General features: G+C 34.4%; 1 protein-coding gene across 7 annotated transcripts in view; it reads left to right on the forward strand.

Annotated features, from left to right (window-relative positions):
- The window catches only part of Pclo (piccolo presynaptic cytomatrix protein), a 323,641-nt gene that overhangs the window by 189,747 nt on the left and 114,313 nt on the right, over nucleotides 1-19,581 (forward strand). For all 7 annotated transcript variants that reach the window (XM_076913130.1, XM_076913132.1, XM_076913133.1 and 4 more), the window contains exons 9-10: nucleotides 1,781-1,871; nucleotides 18,000-18,125. In XM_076913130.1, coding sequence (XP_076769245.1) covers nucleotides 1,781-1,871; nucleotides 18,000-18,125 — 217 coding nt within the window. The remainder of the gene's footprint in view (nucleotides 1-1,780; nucleotides 1,872-17,999; nucleotides 18,126-19,581) is intronic.

Genomic DNA, 19,581 nt, shown 5'->3' on the forward strand with positions numbered 1-19,581 from the left:
GAAAAGAGTATAAAATCCAATTGACTAATTCATACATGAGTTTATGTTCTATATAAATATTATACACAAAACACTACATGGATACAGGATTATTTTTGAAAAATTATTAGATTTATGATCACATTGACTACAAATTTACTAAATCAGTATTTATTTCTTTTCAAATACGTACAGTTTGATGTTTGCACTCTTTAAGAGAAATCTAAATATTCTTTACTAAATGTATAGACTATCTAATCTATTTATTTTTAAGTTTTTTTTCATGAAGAGGATCAATATCTTTTACATGAGTATTGTAAAAGGCCATGATAACAGAGAATAGCACCTTGGTGTATCATTTAACCTCCCTGGTAAAACAGCTGTCCTGTAAGCTCATTCTCTAGAAGACCCTGTCAGCGTTTGCCTGCAATTGCAGTTCTGCTTTATAATGGATCATCCAGATCAATCATAACTATAGAAGTTCAATGTTTTAGTAATTTAATTTATATTTCTTATAAGTGACCTTGATTTACTTATAAAACACTAAAAATCCTACCTACTGTTGCAAGCTGCAGTGTATGCACAGTGTAAGCTGCATCTACCATAACAAATCTATAAAATGGAAAGAAGCTCTAAACACAAAATAGTGTTGCCTTAGTTTATTTTAACCAATTAGGTAAATGACTTTAAAATTATCATTAAAGCTACATGACATTATAAGATAATCGAAATAAGAGTGATGTGGTGTATGCCAATTTTAAGGAATAATCTATGGTGTTAAAACTAAGTCAAGTTATGTAATAGAGTGGGAACCACAAACACAGCAGTAGCCTTACTGGTTTTCCTTCTGCTTTAGGAATTCCTGTAGTAATAAGAAATTGCTCAGTCAGTATCATAACCTTTGAATATAGAGCTAGACTTGAGAAGTACTTGTAAAGCAAGTCTTTATTCATCTAGACAGAATTAGTATAGATAAAATATAAACTAGTAGATGGCCTCAGGAAAATTTCACAATAAAATTCAAACACCTTAAATATATCGCAGACCTAGTTAGGGTGAAGGGAGGTGACAAGTGAGGGCCTTGGTTTTCTCTACTAGTTTCACTTACTTACTGAATGGTTTAGAATGCCCTTTCCCTGGCCAGTGGTGCCGCATGCCTTTAATCCCAGCACTTGGGAGGCAGAGGCAGGCGGATTTCTGAGTTTGAAGCCAGCCTGGTCTACAGAGTGAGTTCCAGGACAGCCAGGGCTACACAGAGAAACCCTGTCTCAAAAAACAAACAAACAAAAAAAAGCCTTCTCAATTCTTGATTTTTCAAGTACAAAATCAGGGATGGGCTTTTGTTAATATAAATTATTCATGGCCATCAAGTGAATACATTCCACTGTAGTCAGAAACATCCTTGAAAACCAGATAAACATGCTCATTGATTCTCTAAACAAAACAAGTTAATCTGCAAGAGTGATTGGTTACATATCAAGCAGCAATGATGGATACATTCCACTGTAGTCAGAAACATCCTTGAAAACCAGATAAACATGCTCATTGATTCTCTAAACAAAACAAGTTAATCTGCAAGAGTGATTGGTTAGATATCAAGCAGCAATGAACTCAAAAAGGAATCATTATGCAGTGTGTCTAGAAATTCTTCCACTGACATCATACAAGAAACCTTCTGGTATATTTCCATGGACTTAACTGGTGCGCTTTGAACTGAATGAGTGTAAATCTGTACAATGTGTGTCAAAGGGTTTTTATTATTGATTTCTTTTATTTTTACCTAATCCCTTGTCTGTCCTAGATTCTACAAATGAATGGTAAGACAATGCACTACATCTTTCCTCATGCAAGGATAAAAATAACCAGAGACTCTAAGGATCACACAGTTTCAGGTAAAGCAAACTGAACTATCTGCTAATTTCTAATCCTAATGCCACATTGACATACTGTATTTTATATTTCAGTTTAAATGACTCCTTAAATTTTAGAAAACAACCGTTTGTATCTTTTTTTTAGAGCATGTTCAAAATTAGGAGGGTATTCATTTCAGCACACATGCAAGTGTACACACACACTCACACATACATACACACACACACACTCAGAGAGAGAGAGAGAGAGAGAGAGAGAGAGAGAGAGAGAGAGAGAGAGAGAGAGAGAGAACATGAATGACATGATATTTCCATGAAGAGTCACTGCGTGCTACAGATCCTTTCTTCATTAGTTGTGTCTCTAACAATGCATGATTTGGCAGTGCTCATAATTACTGCTTCAGGAAGCATCATGGTCACTGCATTACTGTGTATCTTGCACCTCTGAGTAATATGGTCACTGAGTTTAGAGAAAACAGAAGCCCGGAGATCTTAGGCTCAGAATCCTCTGTATTTATCCACAGTGAACACTGTCAATCGTGCTGAGCTTTCAGATTACTTGTGTTTATTTATAGATCAAAGCTGATAATAGACTCTCTAAGCTTCTTACTTTGGAATGATTTTGGACTTCCAGTAAATGGTACAGATTACTGTACTGCCCGTTCATTGCCCAATTTTTCTTATGCTCACATAAACCTAACCTAAGTTGATCAACCAAAGGAAATCAACATAGATATGATATTAAAACAGCTCTAAATCTTACTCAGATTACTAATAAATTATTTTCTTTACTGCCTCAAGATACAACCTAGGATCTCACACTGTATTTCATTGTCATGGTTCCTGTATCTTCTCCAGCATAACCATCTCTGAATTTGTTTGTATTTCCTGAGCCTGAAATTCTTGAAAAATTATGAAACTTTCACATACTAATGAGTTTTTTATTATTTTGAAGTGTGAGATGAAATAAAAATTTCAAGTTGATAAAATATACTCTGGGTAATTTTTTCAATTACAGTGCATTATCTGTCTTTCATGTCCAATCAGTAAAACTTTGAAATTGTGTTAAATTTCAAAGACATTGTGATCTCTAGAGGTGGATGTCACATAGTGCATACATGGTTTTTATTTGTTTTCGTGATGACTTGGAAAAGCATTTGTCTTCTCAAATGAAATTGCAATTTGATTATCATAGATGACTAGTCACTTAGAAATCTAATGTTTTTTTCTGTTAAATGGGTATATCTTTTATCATAGAAAGATAATTCAACTATATACATGCATGTATGCATAGATAGATAGATAGATAGATAGATAGATAGATAGATAGATAGATAGATAGATAGATTCATATTGAAAGTACAAGAGAAAACATTTAACACCCTGGTGATTTTTTTTTTTTTTATCATTTCAACCTTATAAAATCTATTCAATAGCCCTAGTAGCCATTTAGATTTGGTTTTTATTTTTTAGACAATTTTTATATATTGAGTCCAATTACAGCTTTTAGGGGTCATTTCCTAGAGGGTATTACTTGTTGAAAGTTATTTCAGATCTTCCAGAACATAAACCGAAATAGCATATTCTATGGTAATGCTGAAATTATTTTTTTAGGATATATAACAAAAATCTTAAAACATTTTCCCTAAACAAACAGACCCTATATTAATGTATCTGTCTATTCTTATCATTATTTTTGCTTGATATTAAAATATTTTCTCTCTTTTATATTCTCTAACTCATTATTCTTTTGCTTGAACTAGAAAAAGTCTAAACTACAAGAATAATGAAAATAAATGTTACTAATTTGCTGTTATAGGTATTCTACTCTCAAAACAAAATTAATTTCCCCTTATTTTTCACAATAAAGGAAAAGAATTACTACTTTTAAAACTAATTCATCTAGCAAATTTACATATTATATCTCTCCAAGTTTCCTTTTCTTCTATCATCTTCCTAAAATAATAAAACATTTTCTATTTTCATGGAATGGACATGTTACTATTAACTTATAGATACTTTTGTTTATCCTTAGAGAATACAGTTGCATACAAAATTAAATATCTTAAAATAATAGGTAATGTATTTACTAAATCCTTAGGAACCTAGATTATTTTAAATATATAAATTGGTGAATCCGAAGACACATGTGCCTGTTTTTATGAAGTGTCTAATGGTTGACACAACCTTTAAAAGAGCTCTCATACTTGCCTTGTGCTGCCAAACCAAGCTTGCTACGATTCAATACAGTTTGGATGATACTAATTATTTATTAATAAATATTTTGAATACCAATTTGGCCTGGCATTTTTAATTTGGTAAATATTTTGATGGACAAAACTGTATCTACTTATCATGTACAACATGATTTTTTGAAATATATAGTTATGTTGTTAAATGACTAAGAGAAGAAATCACACGTGTTATTACATTTGGGAATGTTTTCAATTTTTTGAGGAGCATTTTCAAAAATATGATATTCTTATTGGCTTTAGTCATGACTGAGTATAACTTTTAAGATGCATACTAAAGTATTTACAGGCATTTAGTTAGTTTGAAGAAAATTTTAGACGTCACAAAAAGGTATGGACAATAGTACACAGAAAGATGAAATAAAATTGGCCATGATTTTGTGATTATGGGGCTAGAACATGAACTGTATTGTGAAAAAAAATTAGTTTTAGTCAAATTGTTTCCTGTACATATTTAAAAAAGTAAAAAACAACCATCAGTATCTTTTTATTTTGGTTACCAAAACTTGTTCAAAGTAGTTATACTGTCTGTCTCTTACAGTCTCTTATTAGACATACATAGATGAGCAAAGAAAAAAATTATAAAACTATTATAAAGTAGACATAATTAGCAAAGGGAAGAAAAACTTTTCTTATTTATAGAAAATAAAAACAATGACAAGAAAAGAAACATAAAGAAAAACATGAGTTAATAAAATTTGCCTTGTCAACATTTTTCAAAATATGTATGATAGAAGCTGACACTCACATGATACTTTTGTGGGTTCATCAAATCAAACCTGCTTTCAGAGTGATGCTAATGCAGGTTTGCCTTTATTCTTCTCATTCTTTGAGAATATCCAGTGTAGAATTTTGGGCGCTATCCACTGTGTGACTTCACAAGAGACTGGGTATGAAAACAAGCATGAGAATTCAGCTACAGATTTGAAAACTGGGAAGCAGGTGTCACCATTTTCTCACTCTCTTTAGTAAAATAATCATACTAAATATATGTAGTGTACTTATTGTAGAATAGTGTTATTATTGTTTCCAAGGAATTAATAAGCATTTCAACCCTGTTTTGATAACACAGAAATTAAGAATAGGTGTAATATGTACTAGGGAAGTCTCTTTGAACCTGCCAAGAATAGTAGACATGATGCATAGCTTTTGCAACCCTAATCTTGAAGATCGACACTATAAACATAGTTACAGAAGTAGTTAAAAAGCAATGTAAATACAAAGATATGACTTTTATCCATATTTTGAAAATTTACACGAATAGAATCTGCTTTTCAAATGATTTTATAACTCATAGTCTATGACCCTCCCTGACCTCAGGGATCGTAGGCTGATGTTGGTCCAGGAAGGCAAAGCGGCAAAGGGAACAGAGACGACAGATGGAGGATTCAGAAGCCCTGAGAATACATACAGTGAAGAAGACACACCAGGACCAGCTGTAGGGAGGCAGCTAATCTTTACTTGAGGTGATTAAAGGCTTACTTAGTTTGGGGGTATGTGAGTAGAAACATCCATGTTGAGCAAAGTTCATTGGCTAAAGGCTTAGGGTACATGAAATTCTGCAGGCCTATCAGGGGGTTATGAACTGTCCAGACGAGGTCAGATAAGGGCATCCTCTATGATGTGTTGAGCCTAGAAGGCTATCAGGTTAGTAATAGACTTTGACCTTAATTACCGGTTTTCCCACAATAGTGCAAAAACGTTTGTGTTTGTTTGCTAATATTTTTCATTTAGCACTTTTACTATGATTTTCTTGGTGAATAGAAGAAATGCATGAAGACACCAGCCCTCAACTTCCTCATGATTTAGTCGATGTCTGAACTATAATGAATTATTGCCAAAAAGAATTAAAGAGAGCTTACATAAAAGCTAATAGATTTATGAGCCTTTATTACTTATATCCATTTTATATATGAATAAAACATTCCGGCAATCATGTTTCTGTACCATTATTCTTAATTTTATAAATTATGCAGAAAAAATATATACAAATAACATCTGAAATTTTAGAAAATAGGTCCTTAATATTTCAACATATAAATTTCCAATAAACATATTGGAATGTTTATTGTTGTCAATAGATATTTTTGACAATTGTTCAATGATTTTGAAAGTATTTGCTCACTAACACAGACTGTAAGGTATAATGAAGCTAATAGTGAATGTTCTTTGTAGTAATAAGGACCTAGGCTGTGATTCAGCATTAACATTCATTTAAAATTTGAGAATACATTATTCTGGGTGGGGAGAGTAACTGAAAGTGAGCCTAGTGCACATACCTGCACTTTCCACCTTCCCAGCAAACACCACTTTCTCTTTGATACAAGGAAACAAGCTGGGTTGGGGAAGAAGCGAAGACTGAAACACTGGAGAAATTAACTCCCTCCCCTGGAACTCCATCTTACGGTTTCAGAGATGCAGCTGTTTGGAAAATGTCAAAAGAAATTCTGACTTAAAACAAAAGACATTTGTATGTACAACTCCATAGTGACTGGATACATCTTCAAGGTGACAGAGACAAATTGGCCACTTCATAGGGCAGAACAAGAAAAATATTTGCTTTAAAAGGTAGCAGGGTCTTAGGAACTATTGTCTCGATTTTAACTCATTAGAGACTGTCCTTTTGTTTTTAGAAACAATAGATAAATTCTAGTGACTGCCATTGATTCTGAGTTGAAAATTCAAATGTGTGTTGTTCCATTATTATTGTTGTTGTTCCTATCACCATCACCACCAGCAGCAGCAGCAGCAGCATCGTCATCATCATTGTATTATCAAAATATATTATCAATATTACAAATAACCATTGCTAATGCTCAGGTGTATAGTTTTAATAAACCAACTAGACCCGCCAAAGCTCCCAGAAACTAAACCACTTACCAAAGAATACACATGGAGGAACCCATGGCTCCAGCTGGATATGTAGCAGACAATTGTCTTATCTGGCATCACTGGGAGGGGAAGCCCCTTGGTCCGGTGGAGGCTTGATGACCCATGATGGAGGAACCTGAGGCAGGAGTGGGTCAGTGAGTGGGGGAGCACCCTCATAGATACAGGGAGGAGGGAAGTTGGGATAGGAGGCTTGTGGAGGGGAACCTGGGAAGGGGGATAGCACTTGAAATGTAAATAAATAAAATAACCAATAAAAATAGTAAAAACCAACAAGCATACAGAATTGTATGGCAAATGTACAAATTGTAAATTTGTAGCTTAGAGAGCTGAACAAGAAAACATGTTTTTATGTTGAGTTTTGAAGTCTGGTAGTATCAGTCCTCAAAATTTTAGGTTTCAAAAACCATTTGAGCAATTCTATAGCCTTGGAATTTTGACAGAGTTTTCAATCAGCCTTCTAGCACTGTCAAAGGGATTCTACTGAAAGCAAAAATTAATGCACATTAAAAATGCTGCCTTAAAATCACTGACTTTTCCAATGCATGAATATGCATCATCTCATTTATATGGATTTCTTCTGATTCTTCTCACCAAAATTTTATTTCTCACGTATAAAATTAGCATTTATCTTACTAATGTGTTTAAATTGTTGTTCTGGGTGATTTTATTTTGAATGGTTTTCTTAATTGTGTTCCAATTTTTATGCTCAATTTTCTTTGATAATACAAAGAAATATTTTCTGTACAATGCTGGATAGAATAGCAAGGGCAGGCATCCTTGCTCCATTTTAACATTTAGGGAAAATATTTATTCCTTCACAATTACAATGTTATGAAGAATGCTGTAGAAGGATCTTCCTATTTCCAGCTTGGGATGGTTTGGGTTTTTTTTGTTTTGTTTGTTTGTTTGTTGTTTTTCTATTGTTTTGTTTTGTGTTGTTTGAAAGAGTATCTTATATAGCCAAGTCTTACCTTGAACTCATTGGAAGATGGTCTTCTACCCCCAGTGTGCTGAGCTTATAGGAATATACAAAGCTGTATGTATATAAAATATATATAAATTATATATATAATAGATATACCAATAATACCTGACCCTTTGTTGCTAGTTTGGCTTAGGGGCTTTTATTGTAAGGTATTCAGGATTTTCCCAAAAATATTGATTAGGAATAGTGAGGTGATGATGTGTTCTTTGTTATTAATAACACACAATTTAATTGATTTTTAGATTACAAACTACATGGCATTCACAAGATTTCCATTTGTTATAACGTGTGATTATGTTTCATGATTTAGGTTGTTTGTAAGTATTTGTGCATCATCTTCAAAGATTATTTTGTGTACATATTTTCAAAAACGTCATTGAATAGCCTTGTCCCAGAGATACCCACACACACTAATTCTAGTTCTCCCTCACAGTTCTCTCTCACACCATCCTCCCCACACTTGTTCCCTCCTTTTCCTCTCCCTACAACCTCTCCTACTCAGTTTGTTCCCTCCATCCACCCCAGATGTCTCCCCTTTCCCTGGGGCATCAAGTCTATATAGGATTAGGCTCATTCTCTCCTACTGAGGCCAGACAAGGCAGTCCTCTGCTGCATATGTGCCAGGGACCACAGACCAAGGTAGGCCAGTCACTGGACAGCCTTTCTCAGCTCCACTTTTGTCCCCACATTTCTTTTAGACAGGAACAATCTTGGGTCAAAAATTTGAAGATGGGTGGGTGGCCCCATGCTTCAACTGGGCGGGGAGCATGTGTATCTACTGAAGATGGTCTCTTGTTTCTCTTTCTCAGTGAGATGCAACTATCCTCCCTTGACCCCCATTTGTTACTTAGATTCTTAAGATACGTGGGTTGTATGTAGTGTGACTTTCCTGGTCTTTATGGCTAATATCCACTTATAATTGCATGCATACCATGCTTGCCTTTCTATGTCTGGCTTACCTCACTCAGGATGAACTTTTCTAGTTTCATCTATTTGCCTGCAAATTTGATGATGTCATGATTTTTAATAGCTGAATAATAGTCCACTGTGTAAATGTACCATATTCTCTTTATTCATTCTTCAGTTGAACGACATCTAGGTTGTTTCCAGTTTCTGGCTTTTACAAATAAAGGTACTGCGAACATAATTGAGGAAGTATCCATCATCCTTAGTCATCAGGAAAATGCAAATCAAAATGAATCTGAGATTCCACCTCACACTCATCAGAATGACTAAAATCAAAAACTCAAGCAACAGCTCATGCTGGAGAGATTATGGAACAAAGGGCACACTTTTCCATTGTTGCTAGGACTGCAAACTTGTACAACCACTGTGGAAATCATTTGGGGGGGAGGGGTCTCAGAAAATTAGGAGTAAATCTACCTCGAGATCCAGCTATTCACTCCTGGCCATATATCCAAAAGATGCTCCAGCATACCTCAATGTGACATTTTCAATGACAGAAAAGCAAGAAAAATGATCATTAAGGCAAAAGAGGACATGAACAGCAATTAGAATAACAGGTCTTCAAGCTCTTACAAACCAATAAAAGAGCTTATTCTTCTCCTTCAGATGGATGCTCCAAGATGGAACAAAAGGTAGCACACCAAATAAGTCTTCAATTATGATACATGTCTTGATACACTAGTAAAAATACAGTATTTTAAAATTTTAGTCATCTAGACAATTGTTTCTGACTGTACAACAATTAAAATATTATATTTAAAAAGATTGATTTAGTGAAATTTGTTCTGATATAAGATCCTCAAAAGCAATAATATATAAGTGTTCCATTGAAATATGTATTTTGTGTGACTAAAAAGAAAGTTGCATAGCTAATAAACCTTCCTGTATTCCAAAAAATGAATCAGCAGGCAACAGAATAATAGTTCTAGGTATCTGGATCTGGATCAAACTCACTCAAAGACATAACAGCATTCTCAGAAATCTGGAGAAAAGAGTCATGGTACTCCATTTTTTTCAAGGAGTCCAGTAAGTTCTTAAGGAAGATAATGATATTCTTAGAATCTTAAGGAAAGTTAATGTCTAATTTGTGAGAACAGAACAGAGATTCTAAGTTCATCCTGCTACAGAATTTCTTTCTTCATTTTTTAGACTTCTATGAAATATTTAATAATTCCTCTAATAAAAAAATTGTAGAAAGTTAATACAGTGTAGATAGCCAAACAGAATGAAGTCTTTGACAGACTAAAGTTGTCACCATTAACCCTGGATTAGTTACTGCTCACACTAATTGTATATCCATTTACTTAATTTTTAAAGAATATCATAAACTTAAAGTATAAATAGTAAATGTATATGACTAAAATGTCATTTTTGTGTTTTGAAGGTATACTGAGGTATTGCACTAAGATATTTTTTTTATTATTTAGGATATTTTAAAGGTGGTTTTTAGTTCTCAGCATTATGAGCCTTAGACCACTAAGACACAGACTAGATGGGGAATGTATGTCAAGTGTCAAGACATCAATAAAAGCCATTGGTCCCTTTTGCTTCATTGCATAATAGTATGGTCTGACATTTATACTGGGACAGAAAACTCCACAAGTATAAGTCCATGCCCCATTGATTAAGAACACATATTGAAACCATAAAAAGAAAAATTTTAACAGATAATCACTATAATTAAAACATTTTCAGACTATTATAAATACTTGAGTTGACACAAAGCAAAAATAAATGCATGAAGGAGCTAGCAAAATGTCCATTCCTACATGAGTACATGCATAGGTGATGCGATCATGCACTGCACCAAGATGATTCAATAAATGGTAAACCACATTACAATATGGAAGTTCAAGAAAGGATATTACCATGTCTAATAGCCACTTCGAAGGGTCAACAAAATTCCCTGACAACATACTTCTCAGAGTGTCTTCCTTTTGTTGTGAGGGAGGACTGTACATACATAGAATGAATGTTATTTACCATATAAAAGGAATGAAGAAATAATTAAACTGAAATTTGAATGAGTTTTGGAAACCTAGGGTCCAGCATCCATAAGTACATATGATTTTATCTATAGGAAAGGATAGAATAAAACTTCTATATGACAAAAATTAGGGCAAAGGTGGAGAACTGGAGAGTGGGTGAGTAATAGCTAGCAGGTATGTAGTTTCTTTTTACAAAGGTAAAAAGATGCTTTCAAATTGACTATGACGATATGATGTTACATACTTTATGTACTAACCTCTGTTCATTAGTAGGTTTTCAAAGGATAAGTTCTTCAACACGTAAAGTATATCGCAATAAAGTTGTTAGAAACCTAGCTGTCATAATTCTTTCACAAGAGGAAACATTTTCATTCCTGTCTTTGATATTGACCACAGAGCAAATTAATTCCAAATAGATGTTTCTTACTATCCTATTTACTTCCCATCACTGAGACTCTGACCATTGATAGGGGATATCTGTAAAAAAAAATTGAAAGAGGTGAGTATCACCTGCCTTTTGCTGCATACCACCTTCATGTGCAATTTAAATGAATATATAATGAAGCTAGAAGTTCGCTGTGGAAGTTTCAGCATTGTTATTTTTTACTTTTCTTTTATTAAAAATAAATGGTTTTCCACAAGATGTTCTTATTACAGTTTTCCCTTCCCCAACTCTTCCCAGATTCTCCCCACCTCCTTGCCCCCAATTTGAATTCTCAACTTTTCTCTCCTTACAAACCAATAGGAATCTAAAGAATAATAACGAAGTAAATAAAATAAATTAAAATAAAAGCCAAAGTAGGTCAAAGCAAATAGAACAAAATGAGTCCCCCCCCCCCCAAGCACAAGAATACATATAGATACAGAGCCACATGTTCACATACACAGAAATCACATTAAAACACAAAACTGAAAAACATAATGTGTCTCAAAGGACGTGTAAGATTTTTTTTTAATTCCCTGACAAAGCATTATGTGATAAAGAAACCCCTCATGCATCCAAAATGCCACTGAGCTCATTTTGTGCCAGGCATCTACTGTTGGGCATGGAGCCTGGCCTTAAGAGTGGTTTTGAATACTCAGTGCTTCTATATAACCGGTCTCTGGCCTAAGCCACCCAAGCAGCCATGGGGATGGGTCTTGTTTCATCGAGTAGACCTTAAATCCAATCAGATATTGGCAGGTTACTCCCACAAGCTTTGTACCACCACTGCACTTATTCATCTTGCAGTCAATGGAGAAGAAAGGTTTTGTATCTGGGTTGCTGTTTGCCTTTATCCTTTGGTAACATGTAGCATGTCTTCCAGTACCATGGACAGTAGTCAGTAGGGATAAAGCTCTCTGTAATCACCAGCTTGACTTCCCCATGTTAAATGAGTCTTATAGGTGTCTTCACCACTGGGCCTTGCCATCAGCTTGTGGAGAGCAACTGATAGCCTTAACAATAGCCTGAGCTGTTTGGGGATAATGAGACCCCTTTGGCCAACATCTGGATTATATAACACCCCCCATTGTTTGGCAATTTCATTTAGATCAACTTCACATGTTTTAGAAAGCATATGCTGTATTTGATTTCCAAATGACTTTTCAAATGGGCAAGTTTAACTGTACCATTGTCGCCCCCTCTTTTTTATTATTATTATTTTTTTATGATTACCTTCAATCTTTATTTTACAGTCCACTCATTATCCCCCTCCTGTTTTGCCTTCCAACAGTTTCTCATTCCATTTTTTTCTCAACCACCCCTGCCTCCAAGAGGACATCCCCACCCCACCCCACACCCCATACCCTGCCTTGCCTCACCACACCTGGGGCCTTAAGTTTCCACAGGGTTAGGTGTATCTTCTTTCACTGAAGCCACACCAGGAAGTCCTCTGCTGTGTATGTGTCAGGGGCCTCAGAATAGCTAGTGTGTGCTGCCTGGATGGTGTTCCAGTGTCTGAGTGATCTTGGGAACAGGAGTGTCACCCCCTCTTTAACTTTCACATTTGGTCTTCTTGTTTGAGTCTCACCTACCATCTTGATTTTATAATGTATTTCTTGTATCACTTTTTATTTTTGAATACACATGTACATAATAAAAGTTGAAAATATTGTAATGTAGTTAACATATGCACATATGCATTCAATACTCTGAAAATTACCTAATAAGGGCATAGTGTTGCTATGTCATATGTTTTTACAAACATAAATTTCATAACTATTTTCTAATGATATATAGGTATTTTAATAGTTTATTCCAGACATTCTTTGTACAATATTTTAACTTTTTCTTTAAAACTATATATGTGAGAGTGTGTGTGTGTGTGTGTGTGTGTGCGCATACATTTGATGTCTTCTAATGATAACAATTTCCACTTCCTCCTTCGAACTTCCCTCAGATGCCTTTGGTATTAGTTACATTTCTCATGATATGATAAAATGCTATGAACAAAAGTGACTTATAGAAGGATGAGCTTATTTTGGGTTATAGTTCCAGCAGGAGGGTCCATAAGGGCTAGAAAGGCACTGCAATGGCATGCCAGACCATGAAGCTAGTTCTTCGCATTTTGTCTCACAGGAAACCCAGAGAGTGAACTAGAAGTGGGGTGAGACTAAATAGTGTCAAAGCTATCTCCCAGTGATGTACATTTTTCTTCAGAAAGACTATATCCTAACAGATCCATAACCTCCCCAAACTGTCAAAGGCATTCAAGTACATGAGTTGATGGAGGTCACTCTTCATTCAAATCACTTCAACCCCAGCATATTTCCCCTCCCCACTTCGTGTATCTTATTTTATTTATATCCCACTGCACCTAATTAGTGCTGTCCCTGTGTACGAAGCCATCCATCACTGGAGCATAGGAAACCTATCAGTGGTCATACTCCAAAGAAAACATCTGCATTCCCTCCCCCAGCAGCCCCTCAGTTGCTAATAGCTCCTTGACTGAAAACAGCCCTTCAGCAATCTCCTCATCTATCCAAGCCACAATTTTGACTACCTTGATCTTGCTTGGGTCTCTGCATGTTGTGACATCTTTTTTTAGTTTATATGTGTAATGACAGTGTAAAATCCAGAACATAAATTTTTACCGCAATTTTTCTAAATGCTCTGTATCTTATAGGTTTCTTTTCTACAGTGATCCCTGAGGTCTAAGACAGGAAGTTCTAGTGAACTTGTTCAATGTATTGTCACTTAGTCTCAGTAATTTGACACAATATGTTTCTCTGTATTGAGCACTGCCCACTCCAAAAAGAAGTCTCCATGACTAACACTGAGAACACCATACCTTCTTAGAATTTTGTTTGCCAAATAAATTAGTACTTTACATTTAATTTACCCTCAAGCAAACTTTCAAGACACAGGCAGAATGCAGCCAGGTTCCTCCCCCTCCTCCTCCTCCTCCTTCTCCTCCTCTTCCTCCTCCTCTTCTTTTTTTAATACCAACAAAGTTCTTGTTCTCCACTAACATTTCTGGAACTGGGCTGTAGCTGTTTACCCTCATACTCCAAGGCTTCCAAGCTGCTGCAGGAATGTCCCATTAATCTTTGCCCATGTTATTCAACAGTTTTCCAATCCAAGTTCCCAACTCCCAAAAAAGTGTTGCAATAATATCAGAGCCACACCGTCAAAATTATCATTGCAGCAGCCCACTCTAGGTACAAACCCCTCTGCCTGTTTCCTTTATTTCGGGTGATAAAATATCCAGAGCACTCAGATAAAGATTGAGATTGTGTTGGCTTAAGTGTCCAGCAGATGGAGTCCAATGTGACAGGAACACAAGGCACAAGTCAAAAAAGACACTGTAATGAGCAGAAAGCTGACTAGTCACATTTTATCGCCTACAGAATGCAGAGAAATAACATGAGAACTGTTTTGGCCTCTAGTTTAAAAATAGTCTGGACACCTGAGTTTTATTTATATACTTATAGAGTCAGCAACTTTAGAATTTCTCTGTATGCATCAGTCTCTCAACTCACCCCTCAAATATGAGACTACTAAAAATTTCCATCACCAGGCCCTTATGCATGTGAACATTTACACTTACAGATTTTCAAATTAAACTGCCTAAATAGTAATCTAATTCCTTATTTATTTAATGTGTCTATAAAATTTTCATTTTCCTATTGGAAAACTAAAATCTATCATTGCTACAATATGAATTTCCACTCTGGCAATTTTTCAGAAAGATATAAGCATGTCCTAGACACGTTTGTAGCAAGTGAAATGTAGAAATTACACTGATGTCATAATCATTCTCAACTATGTCATACCAAATTAATTTGTGCAACATGACATGTGGGCTGTCTAAGCTGTGAATATTTCTTTTCAGCCTTCATTGATAGTCTGGCTATCAATAGATTGTTGTTATTGTTGTTTCATATCTTAGAAATTTCTCATTTTAATGAACTGATGGCTGTCTCTTCCTTCACCCTCAACAACTCAGTGGTGGAAAGCATGTGTGTTGTCAGAATGATTCCTTAAGGCCTCAAACCAGGATCAGGCAAAAAGTACACAGCTAAATCATTCATGTAGGTTAAAAGTATAGGCTCCACTCCTTTCTAGTAAACCTCACCAAAGCCTCATTTTTTTTTTTTTTACATATAAGATGGAAAAAAATGTTTCTTCCTAGAACTTTATTTTAAGGCGTGATGAGACCATGTGGTTTTTAAAAGCATATGCTAAGAATCAGTCACAAGATTCACAGTTTTCAACATCATTAACATCGACGCATTTGTCTTGACTGGGGAGACATAGGCTGAAGTATATGTGTGCTGATTATTTGATGTCACTGTGTACATTGTAAGTGTTCACTACTTCACTTGTTCCAGAACTCCACCATTGTAGAAATGAGTCTGTTACAAAAGACAAAAGATTCTTTTTCACGGTTCATTTTCCTTTTCCTTTCCATGTTCTCATATTGATTGCTCACTGCCTTCTCAGTGCTATAAAAATTAATATTCTTCAAATTTTGGTAAGAAGTAATATTAGTATATATTAAAGCACAGAAACTGAAAATACAACTTTTAGTCTCATATTAAAAATACAACTTTCATTCTTATATTAGTTTCTTATTACTGCATAACAAACTGAGTAATGTTTAAAGCAATATATATCCACTGTGCCAAAATTTTCACAGCTTAAATGGACCACCAACTGATGACCTTGCAAATCTACAATCAGCATTAATTAGGCTTTGTTCATCTTTAAATATTGGCTGCCCCTTCCAACCTCAGGCAGAGAAATGTAAAAGTTAGGTCCTTGAGGTTGTAGGTCTGAGTTCTCGTTCTTCTTGATGGCTGGCAGAATGGACTACTCTTATTATCTAGACATTTTTCTTAGTCCCATGTACTCTGGGCCTCTCACAGAAGCAGCTTACACTGAAGTCCAGCAGGACTGTCATTCATGTTGGCTAAGATGGTATTTATCTTAATATATAACAATCATAGTACTGTCTCTATATCACATTTGCTAGATCATATTACAAGAAACAAATCATGAGTTCATCCTATCACAAAAATAAGATTATAGCTCATTGGTAATCATGATGAAATATGTCTGTCACAACACAAAATTCATCCCTACGCACTTGATACTCAATTTATTATTTAGAATAGTAGTATATGTCTTCCTTATAATTTCTATAAGTAAAACTAACATTTATTTGGAAGCACATCTTAGCTTCTCACTATGGTAACTGTTTTAGTTCCAATGACACTATCATCTCACAAAAACCAGTCTTACCATGATTAATTAATGACTTCACCTCTACTTGTCTGGATCATTCAATAATGTTAATACATGTCCCCAGTATATTCAGTATAATTTAATGTCTATAACATTTTTATAAAGTGACCCTAACTTCAGACAGTACATTCAATTGTTTTGGACTTTATTGCTACTAAGTAGAAGAGAGTCATTTTAATTATTTCTACGTAAGTGTTAGTGAAATGTTTCAGATTATTCTTGATGTTTATAATTTTACAATTGCTTTAAGTAACATAAAATAAAAATCAGAAATGCTATGTGTATTATTTCATAAAGACTATACTTTATGAGTGTGTTAGTAAAGGGAAACTTTTAATGAGAATTATTTCTTCAACATGTCAAGAGAATGGAAACACACACACACCACACACACGTATATATGTAAAATTACTGATGATAAGTGATTTGAAATCTAGTTCAACACAGCCAGAAAACAAATGCCTTCTGCTCTAAATTCTAACATTTTTTTGTCTCATGCCAAGGTTGTTTCAGATATATGAAGAAAATATATTTCTCTGTGCGTCGTGAGTTCCACATTACACTTTAATTAATGTGATTTTATATATATAATTAGAAAATCAGAAATATATATATATGCTAACCAAGCCATTAGTTCTGAAGAATAAAATGAGAAAGGAATATGACACTGAGATTGAAAAACTTTGGGAACAGTACTTCTCATACCAAGTTTAATAAAAATCCAGTTAAATTAATAGATAACTGTGTCATTGTTAAAGAGTAAGCGTTCTGCTTTCTTGTGCTATGTTTTCCTAGAACACCTTTGACTTGTTTTTAGATTTAGAAACAGCACACCATCTTATATTCCAAAATTCGTGTATCAGAATTGTTTGTCATAGTTATTCTCTATTTTCATTTCAAGTAATGTAATTATGGAACAAAGAACCGGGACTAGGTTATTCATATTCTACAACAATATTCTTGTGCCACATGCAGTTACACAGTGAGGAGGTAGGGTTGAAAGTGATGAGCAATTATAGTTATGATCTTATTATCTCTTGATATATATATATATATATGTATATATATATATATATATATGACATTCTTATATGTCTTATATCTATGTTGGGATTTATAATTGTCTAATTTAAACTAGCCATGACTACCTTTCCAAGAGTAAATTGCTATTAGTTTTAAAGTTGAATTGCTTACTTTGGATTTTTCTGAGCATATTTTATAAATTTTAAAAAATCTGATATGGCTTCTGGGTACCTAATTCACTTTTTGTGTAACCTGTTTTGTGATAACTGTTTCTTGAATTATTATTAACAGCTTGTTAACTTTTCAATACAGGTAATGGGCTAGGAATTAGAATTGTTGGTGGTAAAGAAATCCCTGGACATAGTGGAGAAATTGGAGCCTATATTGCTAAGATTCTTCCTGGTGGAAGTGCAGAACACACAGGGAAACTTATAGAAGGTAAGAATTAGAATTTTAGAACTCAATGAAATGAAATGTATTCATATTAAATATGTTTTCATTTGCATGTAAACTAACATGCAAATTTGTTTACATTTTATATCAGAAAACCTTGTAATTGTGGCGGTAAAATTTTGACATTGCAATGTTACAATGTATTATGATATAATAGAAAATGTATTCACCAGTAAGATTTTTGCTTTCAAAGCAAATTCTTTGTTCTTTTGTCAGTTGGTTAGTTGCTAGGGATAGTTTTTTTAAAGACACAATTAGTTTTTTTCTGATAAATAACTAAAAAGAATTTTAAGAACCTAGTATTATATTTTGTTTTTAAGAAGAGAAAGCATGCTGAAAGCAGCTATGAAATTTGAAACATAATTCTGTAGAAGCTGAGGTCAGGTAACGAGCTACAGATGGCTTCTAACTCGGCTCCATCTGCCACCTGCTCCTCTCAACCATGTGTGGGAACACAGCCAATACTGCTAACTTAGATGGGAGCATGCCTGCCTTCCTGACAGAATAGCAGAGACACAGTCACAGGGTCAGTAACATCCAAATATTCACTTCACTTCAGAAGTTTGCCAACATCTCTATGTGGCTCGGTTTACTTTAGACACTACTCACCTCACTGAGGACGTTTTAAAATAATGAACTTTCTAGGTCTTGCAATGTGCCAAACATGTATTTCATCATCTTTACACAATAAATTTATGGATGGATTCTCAAAATACATCATGATATTTTTCATGCTTTCCCATGAGGTAATGAGAACATTCTGTCTATAAATTTTATAACATACATTCCATACAAAAGAGCTATGTATTATCTTGTTTGTAGTATACATTGTTTACCACAAAAATATTTATAACTTCTCTCTTTTATTCTAATTAAAGTGTTTATTTGGAAAAATGTTTTGTTTTCACTTCTTGGTTTAAATTTTGCATGTTGTGGCTTGCAATCTTTAACTTCAATAAAGTTAATTCATTGTCATTTTAAGTAAAATGTGCTGAAACCTACACACCACACAAGGACCTTGGGCTTTTTGATAAATTATTATTATTATAGAATTTATATAGATTATACACAATATTTTTTATCAAAGTTTGTGCTTAGGCCATTGGTCTGGCTTTCTTGTAGCAGCCTCTGTACATCTCATCCCAGCTTCAAAATCAGAGACTTCACAAGAGGTCTTTCAGTTGGTCATGGTAGAATTATTTAACATGAAAAGAGATAAATGCTGTAAATTCAGTCCCTATCCCCTTTTATCTGCCTGCTTTTTTGCTTCTACAATGTCACTTTTTAATTAATTAATTAATTAATTAATTGAGTTGTTTGGTTTGTCCATTGCTATGTGCCAATATGTCTATTTCATACATGTTGTCTTGTACTTAAGCATAAACTTCAGAGAGTATGTCAGCTCTTAAATACTTTAGAGTGAGTATGGAACAACTTTGGG

This window comes from Arvicanthis niloticus, chromosome 15 (assembly GCF_011762505.2).
Source record: "Arvicanthis niloticus isolate mArvNil1 chromosome 15, mArvNil1.pat.X, whole genome shotgun sequence".
Lineage (NCBI taxonomy): Eukaryota > Metazoa > Chordata > Mammalia > Rodentia > Muridae > Arvicanthis > Arvicanthis niloticus.